The 24,863-nt window shown below is 38.6% G+C and overlaps 1 protein-coding gene across 8 annotated transcripts in view; it reads right to left on the bottom strand.

The window, feature by feature from the left end:
- Positions 1-24,863, bottom strand: part of DLGAP1 (DLG associated protein 1) — a 407,137-nt gene that overhangs the window by 109,773 nt on the left and 272,501 nt on the right. For all 8 annotated transcript variants that reach the window (XM_058041385.1, XM_058041393.1, XM_058041401.1 and 5 more), the window contains one exon: positions 13,685-13,899. In XM_058041385.1, the coding sequence (XP_057897368.1) occupies positions 13,685-13,899 (215 nt within the window). The remainder of the gene's footprint in view (positions 1-13,684; positions 13,900-24,863) is intronic.

Genomic DNA, 24,863 nt, shown 5'->3' with positions numbered 1-24,863 from the left:
GGGGTCTTGCCAGCAGTTTTCCCTCTGGCAGGGAAGCATGAGGATGATTTCAGTCCTTCTCCCCACGCTGTGCCTCAGGTCTCACACAGTATGGTGGGGCTCTTCCCAGACATCTCAGTGAGCCCTAGGAAATGCTGCCACAAGCCTCTCTACAGGAGCACAAAACAAACAGGAGCCAAGAGCAAGGGGACAATGACCAACATTGACTGCCTACCATCTCTCCAGCCTCATTAGCAGGTTCTGCAATTGTTGCACTCACTGTGCTGAATCAATCCTCGTGACAACCCCACATACAGGAGGCGAGTGCCATCACCCCCTTTTGCCCAGAGCTGGAGGCACACGGATGGCTGTGCCTGGAAAGGGGCCAGGCAGGGAACAGCAGCAGCAGCGGGATGTCCTCGGCCCTGCTCCCGAGGGCACAGCCTCCTGCCATAGAGGCACAGCATGCCGTGTGGGGACCACACGCTCCCACCTCTCTGCTCCCTCTGGCACAGAAAGGGGCACGACACCTGAGAGCCTTGCAATTTCTGTCCTTCATTTTAATTGCTCAGCTGATCCGCCCCTTCCCGAGGGGAACAATTCAAGCTCTCGTTCCAGGTGCACCCCTCCGGCTCCTTTTCGACCTGAGAAACACCACGCAGCAAAATCATACCTTAGAGTGCTCCTGAACTGTAATTAACCTTAGTGTATCATTTTTATGGAAGAGAAAGCAGTTAAATTTGTCTGAATTCAAAAGGACTTGGAAGAAGAGTGGCAAGATAATGTTTTTTTAACAAGCAGCTTGATTAATTCATGGCAGAAGTTACCATCCCATTGTGTTGGGTAGGAGGGAGACATTTAAAGCCTCTTATCAACTTTGTCCAGGGGAGAAAAAATCCTCCATAGATCAGATTTTAAATGCTACACTTGAGACTTGTAAACAACCCACTGCAGAATCCAGCATTGAGGACCCAGATCCCAACTGCATAGAATTCCCATGGGCTGTCAGAGAGAGTCAACAAGCATTTTAATGTGACTTATTCCTATAAAGTCTCATGCCTTGGGGAGAAAAACTAGTGTTTATTTCATGAATGGCGCATAGCTCCCCATGGAGAATGAAGCCATCCCAATGGATATCTCAGGCCTTTACTGGGGGCAGTGGGTAACCCCAGGAGAAGGGCAAGAGATTTACATTCATCTCAGATCTAACCTGGATCACATCTAACCTTCCCACACTGGCTGGCTGCAGTGCTGCCCATCAGAGAAGCATCAAGGGAGTAACTATGATATATAGGACAGCACAATAGAAACTGTAAGATTCAAGCCAGAAGTAAACTTTTACCTCTGTCTGGCTACTAAACAAGATTAATTTTACTTTTCATCTCTGGAAATAGAAATATTATGGCAAGGCTTTAGATTTTTAAAAAAATTGATGGTTGAAAATGTTGCAAAAGAGGCTTGCAAATAAATCTCAAAAAATTTAATTCAGAGTTCTAAGTTTTACTTTACAAGTCAATTTTATTTCATCCTCTTCTTTAAACATACTCCTTAAAAGTAAATAATCTGTATTATTTACTATTCTCTATTTTGTACCTGGTTTACTTACATAAAATAAAATACATAATCTGGGAATATATTCAAAAGAAGAAGAATCTCTACAACATCAGCATCAAACTACAGCCCTGTTTTTAAAGAGACAGCTGTTCAGGTGATTCATTGTTTGCATGAACTTCAAATGGATTATTTTATTATTCTTTGGGCTGTTGCCCTTGGGGAAACTAGTTACATTAAATAACAAACTACCATTATATGGACATACTGATTCCGAGAACAGGGGAAGAAATATAGTCATAACAGGCAATTTCAGTAGCAAATGAGGGCTTGTCCATATTGTGCCAGAGGCAAAGCACTCAGACGGATACCACATCATCACAGAGATATAAGGAATCTGATTAGCTTCTCTGGAGAAGGAACAATTAGAGCTGATAGGATAAAGGCTCCTCGGCGCTCACGTGTGTTTGCACAGGGATCAGTGTGCAAGCGCCACCTGACTGCTGGCCAGCGACAAGGGCACCTCAGCTGCTGTGATCCTGAGCCACTGCAGCCACTTCCGGCTGGACAAATGGAGCAGGGAGTAAACCCAGGTGCTGAGGAAATCACTCCAAAGACAGTGTTCTGGGCTGACTATTTGATGCTTTTATCCCCAATCGTCTCATTCTGTTTATGTTGAATAATAAGTTTTGCACCTTTAAGAGTGTTCCAGAGAGTGAAGGGGGGGAGAGAAGAAGCGTGCAGTTTGTTTTCAGACACTGCACTCCTCCTCCACATTCCTGCTCCTGGACTGTGTTGTCTGTGGATGAACAGACAACAGGACAGAGCTCTCCTTTGCTTTTAGTTAGTTTAGCTAGCTGAGGCAGAGAAGTTCCCTGGACTGTGTTTTTTCCCTTTTCTTTGGACCCCTTGAAACCTGCTCTGGACTGAACACCCAGGAGAGCACCGGCAGCTGCAGCTGTGGCCTACCGGGCCGGGCCTGGCCTGCAACAATTCCAGCACCAGAGGAACTGATCAGAGACTGAGTGAGCTGAGCTGCAACCCGGGGTTTTCTCAGTTTGTCATCTCTTTTAGAGCGGCAAGGGGTCTCATTGTTTGATATTGTTTTGGTTTTATTGTTTAATAAACAGGTTTTTTCCACCTTTCTCCAAGGAGGTATTTTTCCCTCCCGGACCAGTAGGGGGGAGGGGCCGATTGGATCTGCTTTTCCCACCGGAGCTCCTTTGGGGGATTCTTCCCCAAATTTGCTCTAAACCTGGACAGGCAGCTTGAAGCGTGACTGAGTGCAGCTGCCCACCATGTGTATGGTGGCAGCAATGGAGCACCAAAACTGAAGGAAGACAGAGCTGTTTTCAACCCAAGCTGGACACCTCCCCAGGGAGAAGGGATGCAAAGAGAGGGATCCAGGAGTGCTAACAACAGACTGGCTCTAGTCAAGACTAGAAAGGACAGGATAAGAACTGTGAAAGACTGATAAGAATGATGTTAATTGCACTAATGAAAAAAAAATAATGAAATGACCACTGATGAAATTCTAGCAGAAAGATGTGTAAGGATCAGGGTTATAATAAATGAAAGCAGAAGAAGCTGCTATGTACTGTTTATTTTCAAAGTGTGAAACTCATAATAAAAGGAAATAAAATAAGCAGTGGGGAGGTAGAAATATAGAAATAGTTGATAGTACATTAGTTTACTGAGTGAAGGGACAGTGACTGTTATTGTGCTATTCTTCATGCAAATCTTGTCTCTTTTAATGGAGAAAGGACACTTAGCTGAGTACTGAGGTTTATAAGAATATTAAGGAATCACTTACTAAAAAAAAAAAAAAATAGAGAGAGAAAAGAAAAGGAACAATAGAAATAGTGACAGAGTGCTGACATTCATTCCAGCCAGTCTAACATCTTATTTATGAATAAGGCATCATCCACTCCCTCTCAATTAAAACTTGTTCATCACCAGTAAACAACAATTAATTTGCGCCCTAAGTCAAACGATCTTTTTGTAGGGGGCAGGGAAGTGGTGGAGAACAGGAAGCAATAGGCAGAGAGTTACCTGTGCCAGAAATGACATCCTACCCAACAGCAAATGACTGAACAACTGCAGTGGAACAGCCTGACTCACCAGAATTTCAAACAAGTCTCAGCAACACATCTCTGCCAAAGCCCTGTTGTCTCACAGCTCCTGCAGCCACATGGCTGACATGAGTCCAACAGATCCTGCACAAGGCTGGAATCCTTGGCTAGAGATTTAGATTGGACCTTATTGACAAGGCATTGCCAGCATTTCTCAGATTTCTAACATTTTTTGATTTCAACTTCATGAAGATGGTTTAATGACATGTTGGTTACACCCACTAGAATAGAGAAGAAAATACCTATTCAAAATAGAAATTGTCTTCCCTTAAAATCTTGTCTTTTATCAATATAAATTTATCACTTCTACAAACATAACTATTATGTGATGAAGCTACAATTCAGTTGATGACATAGACAGCATTTCACCCAGAGCGTTTCCAAGTCTTCTGCATTATGTACTTATATTTATTTTTGAGATTTATGCAAAGTTCAAAACCAAGTTATTTCTTTTAAAGTAATAAATAACTGTGAGCATTTTTAGGGCTAACTGAAGGAGGACTACCTCCCAAAAGTAGCTTCTCAAGGTTTCCTTTCAAGCATGGAGTAATAAAGGCTTAGCACAGATTTGCTATTGCAATTGTCATATGTAACACAAGAAAAAATTTACATACTAGTCCTGAAATTTCCTGAGATTGCCTTCAGCATGATACATCACTGTCAAAGTGCAGAGCTGCACAGACACAGCTCAAATATGTCTGCCAGCCCAACACCACTTGAAGAAAGAGGGGGATTTGGGTGCTGTGGATGTGGCTGCTGGCATTTGGGGATGACAAAACCAGTCAGTGCCTTCTGCAGGCTCTGGGCTTGCTGGAGGCGAAGCTGCTGGGCAGCTGGGGTGCAGGCTGCTTGGTAGCACAGCTCTTCTGGAGGGGAATCGGAAATTGCTGTGCAGCTCAGCTGCAGATGGAACCACAGAAATCTCTCACAAGGACTCAGCAGTTCCTTCAAAGGTGCTTTCAACATTTTTTTTTCCCACACCAGCAAATTAAACAGGGATTGTATGGTGGTTCTCTGCCCTTGTGGTGTACAATGAGTAAGAAAGCCAGCACAATGTAAAAAAGCCTTTAAGGATTTTCCCTCATTTCCACACTTCTAAGAAGATTTATACCTTCTTTAGGAGGAGAGGAGATTTTAAAAAGTCAGGTCTCTTCAGATGAACTTTCATTCACATATGTCACAGGGAGAAGAGTGGTATTTGATGCTGCACCTATTACAGGGGCCATACACTTTCTTTGCTGCCCCATGCTTCCACTCTTCCCTGCACCCAAGCCAGCAGAAAATGACTAAATTGAGCTAAAAGTTGCTCTATCTTAATAGCAATGCAAGCACAGGAAAATCAAAGAAACAAATTACTGGGTATCAACATGACTTAGATGGCAATAGTATCTTTTATTTGTAAGAGCAGAACAAGTTTTCATCTTAATCTCTCTTTCTCTCACCCTAATATGATGCAGATTAGCAGAAGGTCCCAAAGCATGTCAGCAAAAACACTGTCTTGTACTTTCACATTAAAACTAAAGCAACACTATTTTAACTTTTTCTATTTTTAATCTGAAAGAGCTCCACCATTTCACAGTGAAAAATGATTGCACTTCTGGCTGATCAGAATAGAAAATTATTATGAATAATTAACTTAATTATTGTTGCCTGTTTGCTTGTCTTGCTATGTAGAACATCAGAGACTCCAGACTGATTTTTTTTTTTGCAAAAGCACATCTCTTTTTATGCCTGTGCATTTTCTGCATGGCAGGTTCAATACATCAGCTGAGCTCCCCTCAGCAAACTAAAGCAGAGAGTACAAGATCACATACCAAGGGTCAAGCATGGTATGGCTGGCAGCGGTGGGAACATGATTTCAAAACGCTAGCAATGAAATAACATTTAAAGAACATGAAAGAATTGCACAGCCCTGCTGTGGGTGGGATAGCTATATTTGCTTTTCAGCAGCAGGCCTTCAGGAATAATTTGGTTCTGATGAGAGTTTTATTTTTACATTGAAAAAATAAGTTAAGGAAAAGAAGTAAGAACAGTGACAGCGGGTATATTCAACAGCCTGAGACATACAGACAGAGAATCAAAAAAGATAGGTCTGGAGGGGTCTTCAAGAGGTCATTTGGCCCCTCCTTCCACCCTAAAGCAGGATCGGCAATACCTAAATTTGTTCTGACAGACATTTTTTACCCTTTTCTTGAAAATGCCCAGTGAAGTGATTTATTTTGGCAATCAACTCCCACGCTTAACTATCATTATTGCTAGGAAAATGTTCATAACATATAGGCTGTGTAAGCCTTGGCATACACAGTCTTTTTTTTCCCTGCCTCCACTGGACATTATTAACTCCCTTTCTGAGGCAGAATTTTAAGTATGTGGGAAGAAGTAGGGCTAAAAATAAAGAAGACCAAACACATTTGCAGACAAACATGCATGTTGGCTCTGTAAAGACTATACACTGAAAGAGATGGCTGAAAAACACATTTTGGTTCACTAATTATAATTGTTTTTCTTAACACAAGCCCTAGAAATGCCCATTTGATATACAAAGTGCAATGACAGGCTTTGCTTCTTAAGAGACAACAGTGTTACTTTGCATTCATCAACACCATTTGCTATAAAATGCATAAATGTTTCTAGGATTTAATTGTGAAGCTAGGATGTTGGAATTCCTAACTTTCATCTGTGGCTATGTTCCATATAAAGCTAAATCTTGTGTAAAACTGGAACAGATGACTACACACAGGACAAGGATTTTCATGTCTGCAAGTAAGACAATCATCTAAATGAGGTTGCTGCTTTTCTTTAACAGATTACTGACTTCCAAATTTTTTTCTATAATATTTTAAAAAAATCACATTTTGGCTAGAAAATTATAGGCTTTTCCTTTTTTTAGCGAATGTTTATGCCTGGAGAAGAGAGTGCTCTGGGGCGACCTTATTGCAGCCTTTCAGTACCTAAAGGGGCCTACAAGAGAGCTGGAGAGGGACTTTTTACCAGAGCATGTAGTGGTAGGACAAAGGGGAATGGCATCAAATTGAAAAAAGAAAAGCAAGTTTAGAGATGAGATTGGATATTAGGAAGAAATTCTTAACTGTGCCTGTGGTGAGACATGGGAAGAGGTTGTGGAAGCCACATTCCTGGAAGTGTTTAAGGCCTGGTTGAACAGGGCCTTGAGCAGCCTGGTCTAGTGAAAGGTGTCCCTGTACATGGAAATAGATGATCTTTAAAGTCCCATCTAACCCAAACCATTCTATGATTCTATGGATACTCTTTTGCAAGTTTATCGTACCAGTATGATTGCCTCAAATTTCAGCAAGAAAAGGTAAAAGTACAAGTGGGACAATAACAATAGAATACACCACAGATTACAACAAAATTTTCACTTCTCATCTCAGAGAAACAAGAAACATTATTTATGCAACTATGGTAATACTGACCTAACAGACTGTATGTAGCTAGGTGTGGACTAATAGAAAGTTAGGCTTTACAATGTGATAAGCAATGACTGCTCCCAGTGAGACTGTGATATCTAGGGAATCTGTTTCATTGCAAGATAAACTGGTGGGGATCACCACAGAAGTAGAGAGGAAGAGTGTTCATCCTACTCATGTCCTGGGCAGTGAAATGTAGGCATGTAAAGGCATCCATACCTCTGTGTACAGGGGACACAAAATCCTGAAGGCAAGCTGCCATGGAGCTCAAGATATCTCTCATGCCCATAACTGACTGAACGTGTTTTATAAATCCATCACTACCAACTGTTCATTAAAAGCTCCAAGTTCCAAGTTCCTCCAATAAATCAATATCCTCTTCTCCTTAAATATCATATACACAAAACAGATGTCAGCTGCCATAAGAAAACCATTGGCTCCTGAAGTATGTCCACCTACTGCCTCAAAATAAATATATTTTTCATTGTCTTGCCTTTAAAATTTTTTTTCTGATTTATAAATTATTCACTGAACTTAATCATACTTGACACACAAGCTTGAAGTGAGAAATATGTCCAACAGCTTCTGCCTAGTTGGAGAGAGAAGGGATTAGAATAGTATGAATAAAAAGTTAATAACATCAGTAATCAATAATCATGCATCAGTGAATAATATTATCAAATTAATATAATCCACAATCACTCATCAGTGAATGTGTGCTGGGAAAGTTACTACCTAGGCCAGTAATACTTCCAGAATACTTATGTTCCTTAGGCTGCATGTCCAAAGCACATGGAGATGCTTCTGTCTCTTTAATGCAAAATTAAAAGAAAATCCCTATTCAAGAAAAAGAAACAAAACACGCCTCAAGGAACATGGAAACAATTCCTTTACTAGCTACAGGTTTGATAAAAATGAAAGAGACTGCAACATGAAACAATTACACCAACTGTACTGAAAACATACTGTAAAACACTAGTAAAAGATTAATCAGACTTATTCCTTTTGTACTAATTAGCAAAGTCATTGTTCCCTAATTGGAAGTCATTCAGCAAGAAAGAAAATTAACAACCTTCCCTGCATGTGTCTAAAAATATTCACCGTAATGAAAATGTGGTATTGCACCACCTCTCCCTTCCCCCTGCCTGAGATCTGGATCAGATCACTTTAGCAGAATGAGGACATCACCTTATTAAAAAAAAAAAAGAAAAGAAAGAAAAAGAAAAAGAAAAAGAAAAAGAAAAAGAAAAAGAAAAAGAAAAAGAAAAAGAAAAAGAAAAAGAAAAAGAAAAAGAAAAAGAAAAAGAAAAAGAAAAAGAAAAAGAAAAAGGAAGTGTGCTTTTGATTATATGACACTTTCTCCCCCCCTGGATATTCTGGAGTATATTACAGTATTATACAAACACCTCAAAGTAAATAGGCACTCCTTCCCAGGGCTGGGATGGTTTTCATACCGAGGGATTTATGATGTGCCGTATGGTGAAGTGTAGTGTAAGGACATCAGCTCAAATGACAGAACAGCCTGGGCACTGTTTCAGGCTAAAATTATCCATGCATCCCTTGTAATTTCCCTCAGTGCAGACACTTCCCAAGGATCACTTTTAGGAGGACCAGGGGATTTCCTGTCTTGAAGTATGCCTTATACTAAGTAACAATGGAGTTGTTTGATTTTCCTTCGAAGCCATCCTAGCAGAGCTGGTGCTGCAACTCTGTCAAGATTTGGTTAGTAATGCAGGTGGATTCCAGCTTGGTGGTTTGTCCTCCAGGAACTCACTTGATCAGTTCTCAAGGAGGTGATGTGAAAGTTTGAGTTCAGGATGTATAAATCAGATCTCTCTCTTTCTCCTTGCTCTTGTCACTGCTACTAAGCTTGCTAACAGATTACACCACTTAATTGAGCTTGATAATTCATTGTGATTTGGTTTTCAAAACAATTCTGTCTCCAGATTCCCACCCATAAACATACAAGTAGAAAGTACTTACACTATTTGTATTAACACATAAAAATAAAAATGTAGGTGTAAACAAATAACATGCCCCTATTTTGAGATTTTTTTGGAATGTCTCTGATAAACTTTAAAGGTAAGAATTGTATTTTAAGTCATCTGTGAAGTAAATTCTAGGAACAGATGCAGCTATGATGGAATTTATATAGAAAAATTCTTTACCATGGGATAAAAAGGAGAAGAGTCTAATGATTGTATGCTCTCATACTCTCTTCATCATCAGTGGTGAAACTTAGTGTGCATTAAGAAGGGGTTTTGGTGTTCATAAGTTTCTCTTAATCACAGCTGACTTGAAAAACATCACATGCCTAGTAAAATGCCTTGAAAATATAGATTTGCTAAGAAAAAAAAACCTCATTTCTGTTCTTCCTTCTATCCTTTTTACATAAGTTCTACAAATGCATCTACAAAATATCAAGATCATTAAAATTTTCAATTCACTAGTGATCACAGAGTACAACTTGTCTCAGAAAAAAATTTATGTGATCAAATATGAGTTCAAAAGAAAAATTCTGCAACTGTATTTAACCCAAAATCCATGTCTACAAATAAATTACTGTTAAGTTTGGTAAATATGTTACAAAACCCCCCTCCAAACAAACAAACAAACAAACAAACAAACAAACAAACAAACAAACAAACAAACAAAACCCCTCAAATAAAAGATTCAAATGGATGGAGTCCCCACAATAGCAGCAATAATGAGTTAAGAAGCATAATTTGAATCTGTGTTCTAAGCAGTGAGAATGCCTGCAGTGGAGAAGAGGAAGGGGGGAAAATGAAGTAGAAAATCTGTGGTGACAGGATCCATCTCTCAGCTTTCTTGCCCTCAACAGAGTTTTGCAGTCCCTTTCACATTCCTTATTTTTTAGGCTGGGAAAATGCTGCTATATTATTCCTTGTGCTGATCCACCAGCTACCTTGCCCATAGCCCTTCAAAAGAACAGAAGTGATGGCTGCAGGTCCTTCTTTGCCTTATCCAGCTACAGATCTTGATAAAGCTTTCTGGAACTTCATATCTTTCGGATTTCAGTCTCTCTAGCAAACTTGATTACAGTTGCCCAATGGATTTAAGAGTTACTGGAAGCTGGAGGTGACAGGTTGGCATAAAGACAGCAATGTAATTGTGTACTTTTTATCCCAACAAAAAACCATGCTAAACATAAGCAAGGTACATATAAGTAGTGAGGGATTATGTCCTGAATCAAGCTCAGCTGTAACAGAATTGTCAGTTATCTGCCACCTGCACCTTCTTTGGAAGTTTGCTAACCAGTCCATTTTCAATCTGCCTACAAGTGAAAGATAAACTTTTGCCACTTGTTAGGAATGGCAAGAAAATACCACCTTTTTTTCCAGCTGAATCAGTTTATCTAGACTGTGAAATCTTAAAACACCAAGAGCATACTGTCAGCAAAGACAGAGAAAAAAAAAATCAGCTTACTTCCTGATAGGATAATGAGAATGCAGCAGCGGAGGTGTGTATTTCAAACTCACAGCAAGCTGTGCTTTATCCAGAATGGTACCACAGCATTTGACACATGTGCTGTAACCACATGGAAACCATGGCAATGGAGGAAAATGGTAGGAGGGAGATTGTACAGTATGGCAGGGAAAAATCCTCAGCAAAACCAGGAAAATAAATTTGTATTATGTAAAGGAGATATGACACAGTTGTGCTGTTCAAAGGTTATTCCTTATATAAAAAGCAACACTGGTAATAATGAAAATACTTTCTTAGAAGAGTAGGCGCATGAGCAATGGTAGGTAGGTAGGTGGGAGGAACAGCGTGGGTTGTGAGACCAATATTAGACTTAAAGGAGTCAGAGAGGAAAAGTCCCAAAAGATGAAAAAATCACTTCAGAAAGAACAGGGAAAGCAAAAGGGAACATGTTTTTAAGTTGTTTGCTCTGTCAGAGATGAAAGTGCAGCCAACTAGAGACTGAATACAGCAAACTGAGAAAGGGAGTAGCAGAAAGAAATGCATCAGGAAGATCCCTGACAATTACTCCTGTAGAAACACTGATTTCACAGCGTGCTTTGTTCTTCATGGACAGAAAAAACCCATAATTGAAGGAGTGAAATACCACTCAGCTTTAGGGTGTTAATAATACCCTTTGAGGTCAACTAGGAGGTCCACTAGTGACAGTAAAAGGCTGCCTGCTGCCTAGAGGAGGCTTTGGCTCATTTCCACAAAGCTCTTATTCAGGTGCAAATTGAACTCAAGTCAACAGCAAGCCAAGGAAATAACTTGTTATCACACATCACACAATTGCTTGATGACCTATATTCAGTGAGTTAGGGGCCCTAGTTTGGTCTCTGTCTAACACACCTGCAAAACTCTGACACAACTCTTGGGGTAATCAGGGTAGCCATGGGATGAAAAACTAATGTCATTGTGAAGGTCAAGTCACACTATTAAGAAAGTATGAAGACGTCTGCAAACAAAGACCTAGCTTAACAGAAGACTTCAATTCCCAGAGCAAGCACTCAGCTGTTTCTCATAAAACCCCCAGAAATTATCATGTTCAGCAGAAAGCAATGAAAGCTCTGCATAATTATGTATTATACAAATTGTCTCTGAAAGTGAAAGGTTTCTCAGGAAGATATATTTCTTTAAAATATGAGCATAGATTAAAAGAAATAATTCTATTTCATCCCAATTTATGCTGAAAAGCCATTGAAAAAGAAAAGTTATTCCATGCTTTCTCCTCTTTTTTGTTTTACTGCCATTTACCATTTTCCCTTCCTTCTTCTGCCCCATGATTTACATCATATTCCTGCACAGCTCCTTAACTTATGTGAATTTTACAGAGTGCAGATTAAAATTTGGCACATTCCTAAAAGCTTTCCCAAATAGGAAGCAATTAAAAAACATGGGAAATTAAGTATTTATACAAGGATTTTGCTGAATTACAATGACTTGAAAGCTAAAAGCTTCTGCTGCCTAGCACCTCTGGTCTGACATCCTCCATGGGTGAACAGTGACATGCAGGACTTCCGATTTTTCCTAAATCTATCTTTTTTTTGCAAATCTTGTATCTACAGAGAACAGAAATGACCAAGAGCAAATACACTTAATGTGATGCATTGAGCTTCACATATACTATGGAACTCTGGAAAGCATGCTTCTAAAAACTCAAAAAGAATAAGCTCTGAGCCTGAAAGTGTGTCCATGCATGGAGCCTGGCTGGCTGGGGTTTGTGGTGGTAAGTAACATTCATGTTCACCTTGCAGAGGTTGCAGGAACTGATTTCACAGGAGGAGTTTTGGCTCAGGAAGGGATGTGGTAAAGTCCTCTGGATGATGAAAGGAATCACTGGATCCCTTGAGCAAAACCAGCTAGATTATGAAAATCCCTGCAGAAAATGAGATTGCTTTCTCCTTTGGTCACTAATAGAAAGACAGAGAAGAAGCAATCCCAGGCTTCCCTTGAGACAAATTCAGGCAGGCTGTTATGGGGAGCTGCAGTAAGCTTGCTTTTTTCTGCTGGCCTATTCATCACTGATGTCAAAGCATGACATTCTTAACAAGGATCAAACAGTTTTCTCTAAAATCTGCTTCTCAGATAAGGTCTCTGGAAAAAAATGGGGTAAAGGAGGACAAGGAAGGAGAAGAAATTAATCAGGGAAATGCAGAAGGAGTCTTTTGTCACTGATCATGGATACTAGAAGAGATAGAGATCCTTTTATTTCCCCCCCCCCATTTTAAACCCACAGCCTTAGGCAAGTTATACTAAGATTGGGTTATTTTTGGTCCAGTGAACTATGATTCACTATTATAGCTAAGAATTTTAAAAAAGACAGAAACAATTGTTGATTTTAAATCCACACTGTTTTCTTTTATGGATATAATTAATTTTGTTGCTTTAAGGGACCTTTCTATTTTAGAATCAATTAAAATAAAATGGTAATATAAAATTGTCCATTAGTGCAATTTTCCTGACAATTTGGGTGACTTTTTTAAAAGGCCCAAATAAAGGAAAAACAAATAGTGACATTTAAAAAACTCCAAAAACTCATTATTCCTTTTGGCTAAAGTTTTCACAAACAATTTTAAAAATCTGATTTTGGTTCTCTACAAAATACAGTGCAATTCTGAGTGGAAAACATGGGTTTGTCTACTTTCAGATAGTCCTTGCTCTTTTTAATTAAATGTCAGGTTCTCTCTGGAGTTGCAAAGACTATCTAAGGTCTAATTTCAAATGTTGAGTATGTATAAATACACAGTTACACAAAGCTTTTGCAGGCCCAAGCTGTATTTTAACAAAGCATTCAAAGAGAGTACCTTCTGTACATACCTGGATGCTCACTTAACACTAACAGGTTAAAATACTTTGCAAATTCATAGCGCTGGTTCCTTTTCAGAATAACACTGAAATACACTCCCAGATTTACTCTTGTTAAGGAAAAAAACATGCAAAAATAAGCATGATGGAACGCACTGGTTCAAATACGTTCCTGAACTGGTAGTTAGAAATAAGAGAAGAAACAAACATAGGAAACACAGAAAATATAAAGAGAAGAAGCAAACATAGAAAATGTATGTCTTAATGGAGAGCTGTAGGTGATAGAGCAGAACCTGGACTTACTTGAGGGTGGTGAGCTCGGTAAGGGATGGCTGGGTGGCCTTGAGATAACTCTCTCTCCGTGCAGCAATCTTTGGAGATGGCTTGGGGCTTGTGTCCGAGTCTCCGCTGTCATCGTCGCCCATGGCTTTGATGTAACTGCCGCTGCGCATCCGGCGGCAGGGAATCTCGTCATCTTTTCCTCGCGGAGTGTAGCCACTCCATTCATCTTGAGGAACCTGAAACGAGGAACACAATTCTCTTGTTAGCACACTCCTCCCTGATGTCATTGGTAAGCCACAACAGAGCCATAACAAAAACTCTGATGGCCAAAGGCCTTTTCTTGTCTCATTTGACCATGGGTTGCTGTTGCAATGGAGGCCCACTTCTCACCCTGCAGAGGCACAAGAACCTCCAGAGTTCTCTGCTATTTTCCATTCCTTATCTAGGAAGCTTCAAGCAAACATGCTGACATAGAAGGCTTGGTTAGGTTTAATACTGGACTGGTAAAATCTTGAGTGTTTTCAGCTATTTTCATTCAAAGTCTTTATAACCCAGATCAAAGTATTTTTAGTTCAGCTCAACATATTGAATGTCTTTGGGGAGGCACAAAAGCTGAAATACAAATCCATATATGACAATCTTTTCTGACAGAATGTACACAGGAACACTCATCAGGATGATTTTGGCTCAAGATATATTTCAAATTAGTGGAGCTATGCACTAATTACCACAAAAGTAGGTTTGCAAGTGTGAAATTTTACTAGTATTGCTTTTATAGCTTAATTAGGGCAACCACACACCCGCAGCTTGCAGTGAGCCTCCTTTTGAATTCTGTCTGAGTCCTACAACCCTTTATTCCTTTCTTTTTCTTTTTCTTAATGATGTGCATTATTTCTCTTGATCTGAAGTCAGTGCTGTCCCTTCTTTGTATTGGAAATCTGGAGCAGTGGGAATGTGCATTCATGAGATTTTAAGACATAACAAAGGACAGTCCAAGAGCAGAGTGCTCTTGCCCTCCCATTGTCTCCTTTCCTTTGCTCCTGGGGCTTCTGACCACATGAACCAGGATCCTCCTCTTTCCTGTAACTGCAGAAACAACATGCAGTGGAGCAGGGTCTTTGAAGCTGCTTTGCAGAAACATCATTTTTATCTAAAGGTGAATCTTCAAAAGGGTTTTTAGTTAAACAAATATTGTGTTAAATACAAGCTATTGTGAATTTTTAGTTTTCTGCTTCTCTGATCCTTCTCAGTGAATCAACTCTATAAAACAGCCATAGCTATAATGCTCAGAAAACCTTAGAAGCCACATTAAATAAGGAGGCATGAATCTGGGTTACTAAATTTGTCTTGCAACTTACAAATACTCTCACCTGCCAGAATAATCTTTTCTATGAGAAGTTTGTTTTTCATCAGCATTTACCTTCACCTGAGGATCTTGTGAATCCCATTGCAGATTTCAGCTAGGGCATGTACATGCCAGTTTGTTTAGACAGCCAAAACTAAAACATTGGAACACTTGCTAACGGCTTTGCTGTTGATTCCCACTACAAACATAAGTGTAAGTCCAGAGGCTGTAAGGCCTTTCAAATGTTACTGTTAATGCAAATAAATTTTTATGGCCTTTTTATGGCCTTTTATCAATCTATAATGCTATAAACTACAACCCTTAAGCCACTGTGCTATATAAAGGAACAAAGTTATTTAATGGTCCTAAGCACATATAGGCTTATTACTAGTTATAATTAATGATGTTATTTTATTAATTAAACTATTCACAGCCTATGTCTTTGATTTGTTTCCTGATGATTTCAAAAACCAAGACCATTCCAACCTTCTTCCTTCACTGATTTTTCTTTTCCTGCTTCTGACATAATGATTTAGGGCCTTCCTTAAGCTGCCAGGCTCAAACAGTCCTTCTTTTCTCTTGTGTTCTCCTATCCCCATTCTCTCTTGGTCAAGTCCAGCCATGAAACTCACTTAGATGTTCAGTATTTTCCTTAAAAGACTGAAGATTTAACCCTGCAGATCTACTCTAGATTGCACCATTATCAATATTCTTTCTTAAGACCCACTCTTCCTTTTCAGGATTTAGTTGTTCCAAAATGCTCCATGTTTTATTTAACTAATTCTATCCTTGTGCCTTTTAAAAGTAAATTTCCATGTTGTCTTTAAATATCCTTCAGTAAATGGCTCTACAATTCTTATCTTCCATCAGCATGCAAAGTTTGCTGTTGTGGGTTTGGCAATTTTTTGCTCTCTGTGTGTGTGGTTTTTGGCTTATTTTAAAATTTATTTTTCTGGGCTACAAGAATCTAAGTTCCTTTGGGCAGGAATATAGTTCTAAGTCTAGTTTTCTTACTGAATGATTATATGCAGAGTTGTGCATCTATAGAATATTTCAGAAAAAATACTCATAACAACACTTGAAATATTCTTCTGGGAAAGGGTAAAGCTTTAACTAAGACTAAGAGTACCAAGTACTAATGAAATCTACTGGAAGAACAGGATTGAATGAACAGTTCTAATATTTTCCCACATTAAAAAAAAAATAAAAAGAAGAAGAAATATTTCCATTCTGTAGCTTCTAAGTTTATGCCTAGACAACATGTCTGGACAGCTGATGCGTTCAAAATGAAGGTAACACTCAGTAGCAATTTTGATTTTTGATATAGAAGAGTACAAAGTATTTACATTCCTCCCTTAGCCACTTATGACAGACAGAGTATAACATTTTTTTTCAGGTCTTACTCTTGCATTTGTTCCAGGCCTAGAACAGTTCCCAGTTCCATCATTGCACAGTGAGTATACAATCTATATTCATACCACTTCTCCCCCACATTTTGGAATCTACAGCTTCTGCTTGCCAATGTAAAACCTTGACTTTTCAAATCACTCATGCAAAAAAGAATTTAGGACAGGTTTAGTAAAATCAAGCTCTGCTGACATTTTTTGATGCCATGCTCAGACTTCAGTCAGCAGTTTAAAACCCCTATTGGTGTATTCCAAATCAGTTTTTAGGTAGCTACTAGATATCAAAGTCAGAGTTTGTAGAGAATCTGTGAATTCTCAGAGGATATGAACTTTGATTTGTTAATTATTTTATTCATTTTGCTTTAATTGAAGATCTTTGCTTTTTCTCATTGAGATAAGTCTGTAAATTATTCTTTAATGCACTAAACAAACTATGTTAGTGTATTGTTAAGGTTGGTGCCTTCAATGGAGAAAAACTAAGGGGAGATAAAGTTGCAATGTTCATACAGCACCCATAATTCAGGTAAGCTGAACACTTGTAGTTTTACTAAAATAATAGATCCACTATTAAATTTAATGCCATAGTTCATAGGTGCAATACAAGTGAGGAGATATAGGTACGTGGAAACTCTTACTTTGGAATTATTGAGTTCTGTTATCAATAAACCCACGTATAAGTACAAGACCTTTTATCCCAAAGCTTCTCAAAATTATTCAGATGCAATAGGCCAAGTTTTGAATGCTGGTTGCAATGGATTTACCCCAAAACTTTCTATTTACACATGCAAACACTGTGTACAATGATGAGGTCTGAGTGCATTGCTCTAGCCCCTCAATTTGTATGATGTGATTGGAGGTTCTCAGTTTGAGTTCTGCTCCTTTCAGTGAGGGGAGCAATCACTGAAAAACAACAGCTATGTTTTTAGGAGCTTTTCCACTTTTTATAAAACACTAGCTGCAGAGAAAGAAAGCTGAGCTGATGACACAGAGATCAGGACAAAGCAGTCTCAGTGAGTGCCCACAAACCCACTGGCTGGTTTGGGTATTGGAAGTCTCCTCCACTTGCAACAGCAAAGGAAATAACACAAAAGTGACCCAACTTCCATTTCCATATTATGGGTTCAAGTGTAAACCCTGTATGTACCAAAGAGAAAAGGATGGCTGTGGTTAAAAAGCCATCCAGATTCAGAGAACAGACTAAAATACCAACCCAGATATGCTTCTAATTTCACAGTACTCACTGAGGAATACAGAGTGTTTGTACAAACTATCTTGCCTGCCTAGACAAAGCTGCAATACAAGAATGTAATGGAAATTTTATTAAAAAGCTATTTTAGTTGAAGTTTGACCGTGGGTTTTTTTTTGCAGGTATTTAAGTCTAGTTTGTTTTTTTCTAAATATTGTTTTTACTCTTTTTATTGCTTGTTTGTTTAGAGTAAAATTTCAGTATAATTGATTTTGTAGATGAAAATTTGGGTCCAGCTCCCCTTTATATTCTTTTTTCTTATTTCTTATATTACATTCACAAGAGCAAGAAACCCTGATTTTGAAATTTGGTTTAGGCATCATATAACTGTTAAAGAGCATTTGTAGGGTAAAGAAACATTTTAGAAGTTCTGTCTCAGCTATTAACAATTGCAATACTTTTTATGAAAGGGTGTCTGTCTGTGTCTTACTTGAGTAGGACAAGCAACCCTTAAAGCTCAGCATTTTCTTTCATTTCAGGCAGATAAAATAATGTCAACATTTTAGTACTGCTGTGCCTGTAGTCAAATACCTTAAGCAACACCTACTAAAAGAAGTGACCTGATTTTCAGAGTGCTTTTTTGGTCCCTAAAAAGTATTGGCTACAACAGATGCGGCTGCAACAGCTCATGCAGACAGTGCAGCTCACTGTCGCAACAAAGTGTTTCATATTATGAGAAAAAAAGTACAACATAAAGCCCTCTCCAAAATGCAAACTGCAAGAATAAAATCAATCAGATTATTTCATACATTCTGTTTCTACACATATGGTACTACACATCCTGCACTGTGATTTCTTCTGTTGATCTGGAAAAAATGCTGGGAGAAATGTCTATGTGAACCTCCAGCTCTCTTATTTTTTTCAAGGCAGGGGGTCTGTACAAATGTTCCCACAGGCTCTGACTTTATTTGAATGACCAATATTATGCCTTGCAAGGTCACACAAGTGCAAATGCACTGTATCTTCTGCCTTAGAGGATTAATGGGATTAAGATTGACATACTTGAGATAAAGCTGTTTCATGCTTTTAAGAAAATCATATTATCCAATTACCTTGGCAATACAATTTTTCCAGTATCAGAATATCAAGAGAGAAAATCACTTGCATGGTTGTTTTAACTCTTATGAAAAAGGGGAAAGAGCTAAATTCAGATCTAACAATGAACATTGTTTTTATTAAAATTGAACTATTATTATTCACACTATCAAAGTAATAATGATCCTGGAAACATTTCATTCTCTAAATTTTTAAGCTCATGTACAAATCTTAGAAATATACAAGCTTAGCTCATGAAATCAATCAAATCAAATGTACAAATCTTAGCTCATGTACAAGCCTAGAAATCAAGAATGTACATCACTTATAAAAAAGGCATAGGGAAACAGAACAGCATTACTAATTGTATAGAGATAGAAAATATTCAGCAAAGGCCTCTGAGCCCATGCAGCTTACTGAAACTTAAAACTTCAGCAAACCCCTGGCAATAAATTGCTACATGTATGAACACTAAGCCTGACAGCAATTTCTTTCCTTTGATTCAATGGCTGATATATTCTTTTGTAAACAGAGCAGACTATAACGATGAAGTACTGCTACTGGCCAACATCTTACCTGGATTTAGCATCATTTAGTGTATTGATTACCTGTCCCAATCTTTAACTAAATTTATGCTGCTCTGCAGGTGTTCACACTTTGTCATTAGCCAGGTTGTACTGACTTGTCACTTCCTTTAATGCATTTTTTGATATAAAGGAACTGGATTTTTTAATAAATAGCCTAGGACCCCTAATAAAGAAACAAAACAAACAGGTATACTGGCCTCACAGTTTTCAAATATTCACTTGATAAGCCCACATGTAATAATATGTGAAATAAGCCCATATTGTCATTGCAAGGGTAAGAAAACATTTTTTAAAAATCTAGTTTCTAACCAATTAAATTAGAATATCTAATTTCCTTTATTTTTAAAATTTTTAAATCTCCTCCCCCCCGCCAATAGTTATTAACTTACCTTGCTGGATGAAATAGCAAACAGACTGTCTCTATAGCAAATTAAGTTCATTATTGATCTCTAGTTTGCTTTGGTTTATTGCAGCTGAAATCATTAAAGCTTCTCCCTGTGCTTTGCCAAAGCAATGTGGATGACTATAGAAGTAAACAAAAGGACTGGAAGGAGTGGCTAACCATCACTCACAGCAGTAGACTTGTAACTTTAGCTTTCTATTAGTATGCAAATACTTAATGAAATGAAATCACACAACTGAAGAACAATGCCTAATGACTGCTCAGTGCAGATTTTTCAAATCCATGCAATTTGGTCTCCTTAACCATTATTATGCCTCTTCTGCATGCTGTAAAGGAAGTTTCAATTGCCATCTTCCACTTACTGAGCCTATTCCCAGCAGTCATGAATATTGAATTAATCAGACCAATAAGGATGAGTAACATTTCTTTCTATCAGTGTGCATATGTTAAGAATCACTGAAGTACGGAAAAAAAAAAGGAAGCCTTAGAAAGCAGAAAGAAAAATATATGTTTAATGAGCCTTAAGTATTTTCAAAAAGGCAGTTAGGAGGGTTTCCTTTATTTAGGATAAATTTAATATGCTCAGTATCTGCAGCAACATTTGCTTTAGCTTGTACTGTTGGAGCAATCATGTTCTACTAATAAATTAGTTTAATTTAGCTGACTTATCTCCATATTTTTTTACAAGAAAGGAATTAACACCAGAACAAAGACCTGTCCAAGACAGAGCATTACTTCCTCTATCCTGTGCCCATCCCTTGCATCAAACCTGAACAAACAGGGTGAAGAACTGAAATCTTCCTTGACAAAACAGTAGTTTGGAAAGTCTTCTAAACCAGTATGAATCCTGAGAGAGTCAGCCAATAGACAAAATTCTTCAAGTTTACGATGCCCATTCACCAAAAGGGGTCTTGACCATTGGCTCGTCAATCTCATTCACATTCTCTTCCATGATGAGGAATGAGTGTCTTCTAAATGAAATCACCATGTCTTGATTCCAGACAAATATTTCTCCTTCTGCTTTATGTGTAAAAGTCCAACCAACCATGAAGATACAATGATTCCATCCACTGTCTCGCATGTTTGCCACCCATAAACACCTTCTGCAGAAACGAAGTCAAACAGCAACCAGCACGTCCATTAGCCGAGGTGAACATCACTGAAGGTCACAGAGCAGGACCTTGGCCAGGACCTCAAACTAGAGCTGCTTCAGTGATACTCATGGATGATATCCTCCAGTGGCAGAGGGCAGACATTCGTTCTCATCTTTCGCAGTACCCTTGAAGCATTCAGTGCCATTGGTTATGATGATATATGCTTTTTTGGCCAATTAAGGAGACAGGACGACTGCTAACACAAATATTAATCCTTGAAAGGACACTTTCAATGACCAGCAGCAGAGAAATGTTCATTTCTTCTTTGTATCTCCTTTTGTGGTGAGTCACTTCAACAGCTGCACACAGTGACTGGTCGGCATCCAAAGCAATACTGTTAGATGAGATGCCATTTTACCCTTCTTTCACTGCACACAGGCACAAGCCTGCTATCAAGCAGACAGCAGGAAACTGGCTAGTGGGTGGAGAACATGTAGCTGAATCCGTATCCTTGGAAGAAAACAGATGTGTTGGGGAGAGCATTTTGAGAAGCAGCCCTTATGCTGTTTCTTTTGGCTGACTGTAACTCAGTAATCTCTGGTGCTTTGCTAATGTGCTCTCACAGGCAGCAGCTCTAAGTGATGCCCTTAAACTGCCATCTCCTGCTGGCTCTTGGCTTCTGTCACATTTTAGTGGCCAGCGGACACTTCACTGACACTTTTACAATGATTTCTTCGAGATTACAGCAATGCTATATACCTGTCAAATAAGCTTTGATTTGGCTGTAAGGAAACTGTCCTGGTACCAGAACATCATAGTGTCTTCTAAGCAACTGCAAATGGTCACCAAATGGTCACCTGTGCTCTACAGCAGTGTCCCATAGGGTATGAAATCAAGGTCATAGTCCTGACTCTCATCTGCTGGAAACTGAATTGCTAGAGACCAGGAAACCTCAAAGATTTCTTGACAAACTGGTTAGCAGGCTGGGGTTATGTCAGCAAAGCAAAATTAGACACAAACTTATTTGCATAAAAGACTCCTGGACACAATTCAGAGACTATTTGGAAGCCCTGGCCCTTCAGAACTGTCACAATGCCTTATCCAACTGTTTGACACATTGTTTAGGCTTTGGTGAGAGAAATACATATGTATCAGAAGCCCAAAGAAGACAGTTCATTGCACAGTTTCAGGGTAAGAGGATAAAAGGACAAACACACACAAAAGATTGATGTTCTCATTGCTTAATTCACTAGTGACAGAAGCTCACCTGTGCAGAGCATTTGTAAAGCAGAACAAAAACTTGGCCAGATAACCCAGCTCAAACCACTATTCTGGCACTGTAGTATTTCCTCACTCAAGATCTATCCTGTGAATTCTATTCTTGAAACAAGCACAAAACCCCAACCCAATAACTGGATGAAGGGAAATACTCTTTATTACTTTGCACTGACTGAGGAAAATGTATCATTGCCCAGTGTTTTCTTCCCCACATTTTTCATGTGTTTCCTCAATAAAAGTTAAGGTTTCAAACTCAGAGGCAGATTGAAATGATCCTCTTTGCTGGACTTGACTTGTCTTGAAGATTTCTTGTTTTATTCTTGGTTTTTTTTTTTACAGTGAAATTACTGAAAAGACTAAGATTGGAATACTCCAAATATTTAAGGCTACAGGAAGGAATCAGATTCATGATTGAAGCAAACCTTATCCATGAAGGAACTGAAATAGATACCAAATGCCAGCTGTTATGTGCAGCCATAATTTTAGTGAACATTTCTGACCTAACAGTATATGTAATGTAGTGTCACCTAAGTAGGTTGCTAAATCCTATAAATGGTATGCCAGCAACAGGTTCCAGTTGCCAGAATTGTGTTCATTAATGGATGTACTGTTAGAAAGGAAGGATGCTAACAGAATGAACTGACAGTAATTCAAGTTAATCTGGAAAAAGTAAGGTCAGTGCCAGTACATTCAATACTTAGAAGTTACAGGATGGCAATAAAACAAAAGGACAGAAAATTACAGAACATTGGCAGATAAAGTTGCAGCTGAAATTGCTGTTGAAGAGCTCTCTTTCTACTTAGGAGGCCCCCATGACTCAAGACACCAAAGGTCAGCAAAGCTTTCAATTAAGCAAATAAGAACACACCGGTTGTTAAGGTGAAATAAGTGGCAGGATCATGATCACCAATACAGCTAACAATTTTGGTTGTTTTTTTTTGTTGTTTTTGTTTTGTTTTTTAGCTAAATTGAAGGACTGCAAAGATGAGGAAGATGAGTATATTGGAATACTCTCCAACATATTTCTCTCAGTATAGCAATCACATCTTGGGTGGGTTTGCCTTTGGTAGGCTAAACAACCAAGATGCCAGTTTAATGGAGTTATCTGTTAGTAATATACAAATTGTAAATAAGCTGTTTTGTGCCTAATCTATTTAAAAACCCCTTGAAACTTATACCTCATATACTTTGTAGTTCTGACTGAAAAATTGAAAGAGAAATAACATGTGCTTCATTAATTTTCAATTTATAATGGAATATAAGCCAAAAAAGTAATCAGATACATGAAAAATAGAAGATCTATATTAATGGATGTTAATACAACTTCCATATATATATGTAAAGATATTCTGGAAGATTAATTTGAATATGGTAGTTGCATCTGAAATGCAAACACCATAAACAAGGAAAACACAAACTGAAAATGAAGAAAAACGTGCATAGATAAACTTAGTATAACAGATCTAGCATAAATTGCTGTGTCATAAGGATAAGCACTTTGAAGTGTAAGGCACCATGTTAACAAGTCACATTGCACTTACTGGTCCTTTTTAGCACCCTGACCTTTAGGTCTATTTGGTCATCCATGGACACAGGCAACAAAAAGAGGCTGGCTGTGGCTGGAACTCAGCTTTCCTAAGAACTGTGCCTTGTCCTGAGACTGGAGAACAAGTCATCTGGATGATGAGTTTCTCAGCACTACACACTGGGTACCAATGCACATTACAGGCAACCTTCACCCTGGAAACTGAGTGCAGTACTAACCAGAACCCTTGGTCACTGGAAAATTCTTATTGCACCCAGAAACTTGGTTTGCATTTTTAATAGTATTTCTCACAGTATCCCACCAAAGGACAAGCAAAGCAAATGTGGAGGCTGAATGACTGCACTGTTGCCTCCACCTTCTGTGCTTCAGTTTTCAGAAGTAAAATTTCCATCCTTAGCCTCAAGCATCTGACACAACTGATATGAGTCTCATCAGTTGCAACGAAAAGAAAACTTATGACTGACCCATATGAGAAAATAAAATTAATCTGAAAAGCCTCATTCTTAACAAATGGACCAAGGTCAACAGGAATGGTAATTCCAGGGAACATTAAATGGCAAAATTATAATCAGAGACAAACTCTACAGTGTATTTGATACACTACTAGCTCCAAAATTCATGAATTCATAGAAAACAAGAGAGTCAGAAACATCTCCCTGTGTATTTAGACCCTATTGTTTGCAGCAAAGGACTGCTGCTTACATGTTGTCTTTGATAGTTTGGTTAATTTTATTTTTTTTCCAGAGCAGAAGCTAGCAGAGAAGTAGAGGCTGTCCACTGCCTTAAATTTTTTTTTCTTTCGAGGGAGGGAAACCATCTTGAAGAAGCATTTTGATAAAACATGAACAATTCCTTCTCACCATCCTTCGCAGTAATCCAACTGTAAAGCTGGATCAAATACCACTTTCCTGAAATAAAAATCAGCTCTTAAAAAGAACCTTATCTTTCTACTATCCAGCTGCTCACTCTTGAAAAGAGAAATAGAAGCTAAAAATGCAATTCCATTTCCAAAATGTAGGTAAGAGGAAAAGATTAGCTTGACAGTCTTTAGACTATTCTAGGACAATATCTGTTTCTGAAGATGCACAGTGTAGACCCCAATTCCATTTCCAAAATGTAGGTAAGAGGAAAAGATTAGCTTGACAGTCTTTAGACTATTCTAGGACAATATCTGTTTCTGAAGATGCACAGTGTAGACCCCAGCCTCCCCTACAACTCCAATGATGGACACTGTGCCTCAGCAGCAGGGCTGGAAGTGGA

This window comes from Melospiza georgiana, chromosome 1, assembly GCF_028018845.1.
Source record: "Melospiza georgiana isolate bMelGeo1 chromosome 1, bMelGeo1.pri, whole genome shotgun sequence".
NCBI lineage: Eukaryota > Metazoa > Chordata > Aves > Passeriformes > Passerellidae > Melospiza > Melospiza georgiana.
Note: the sequence above shows the minus strand (reverse complement) of the source record. Positions and strands in the feature narration are given on the sequence as shown.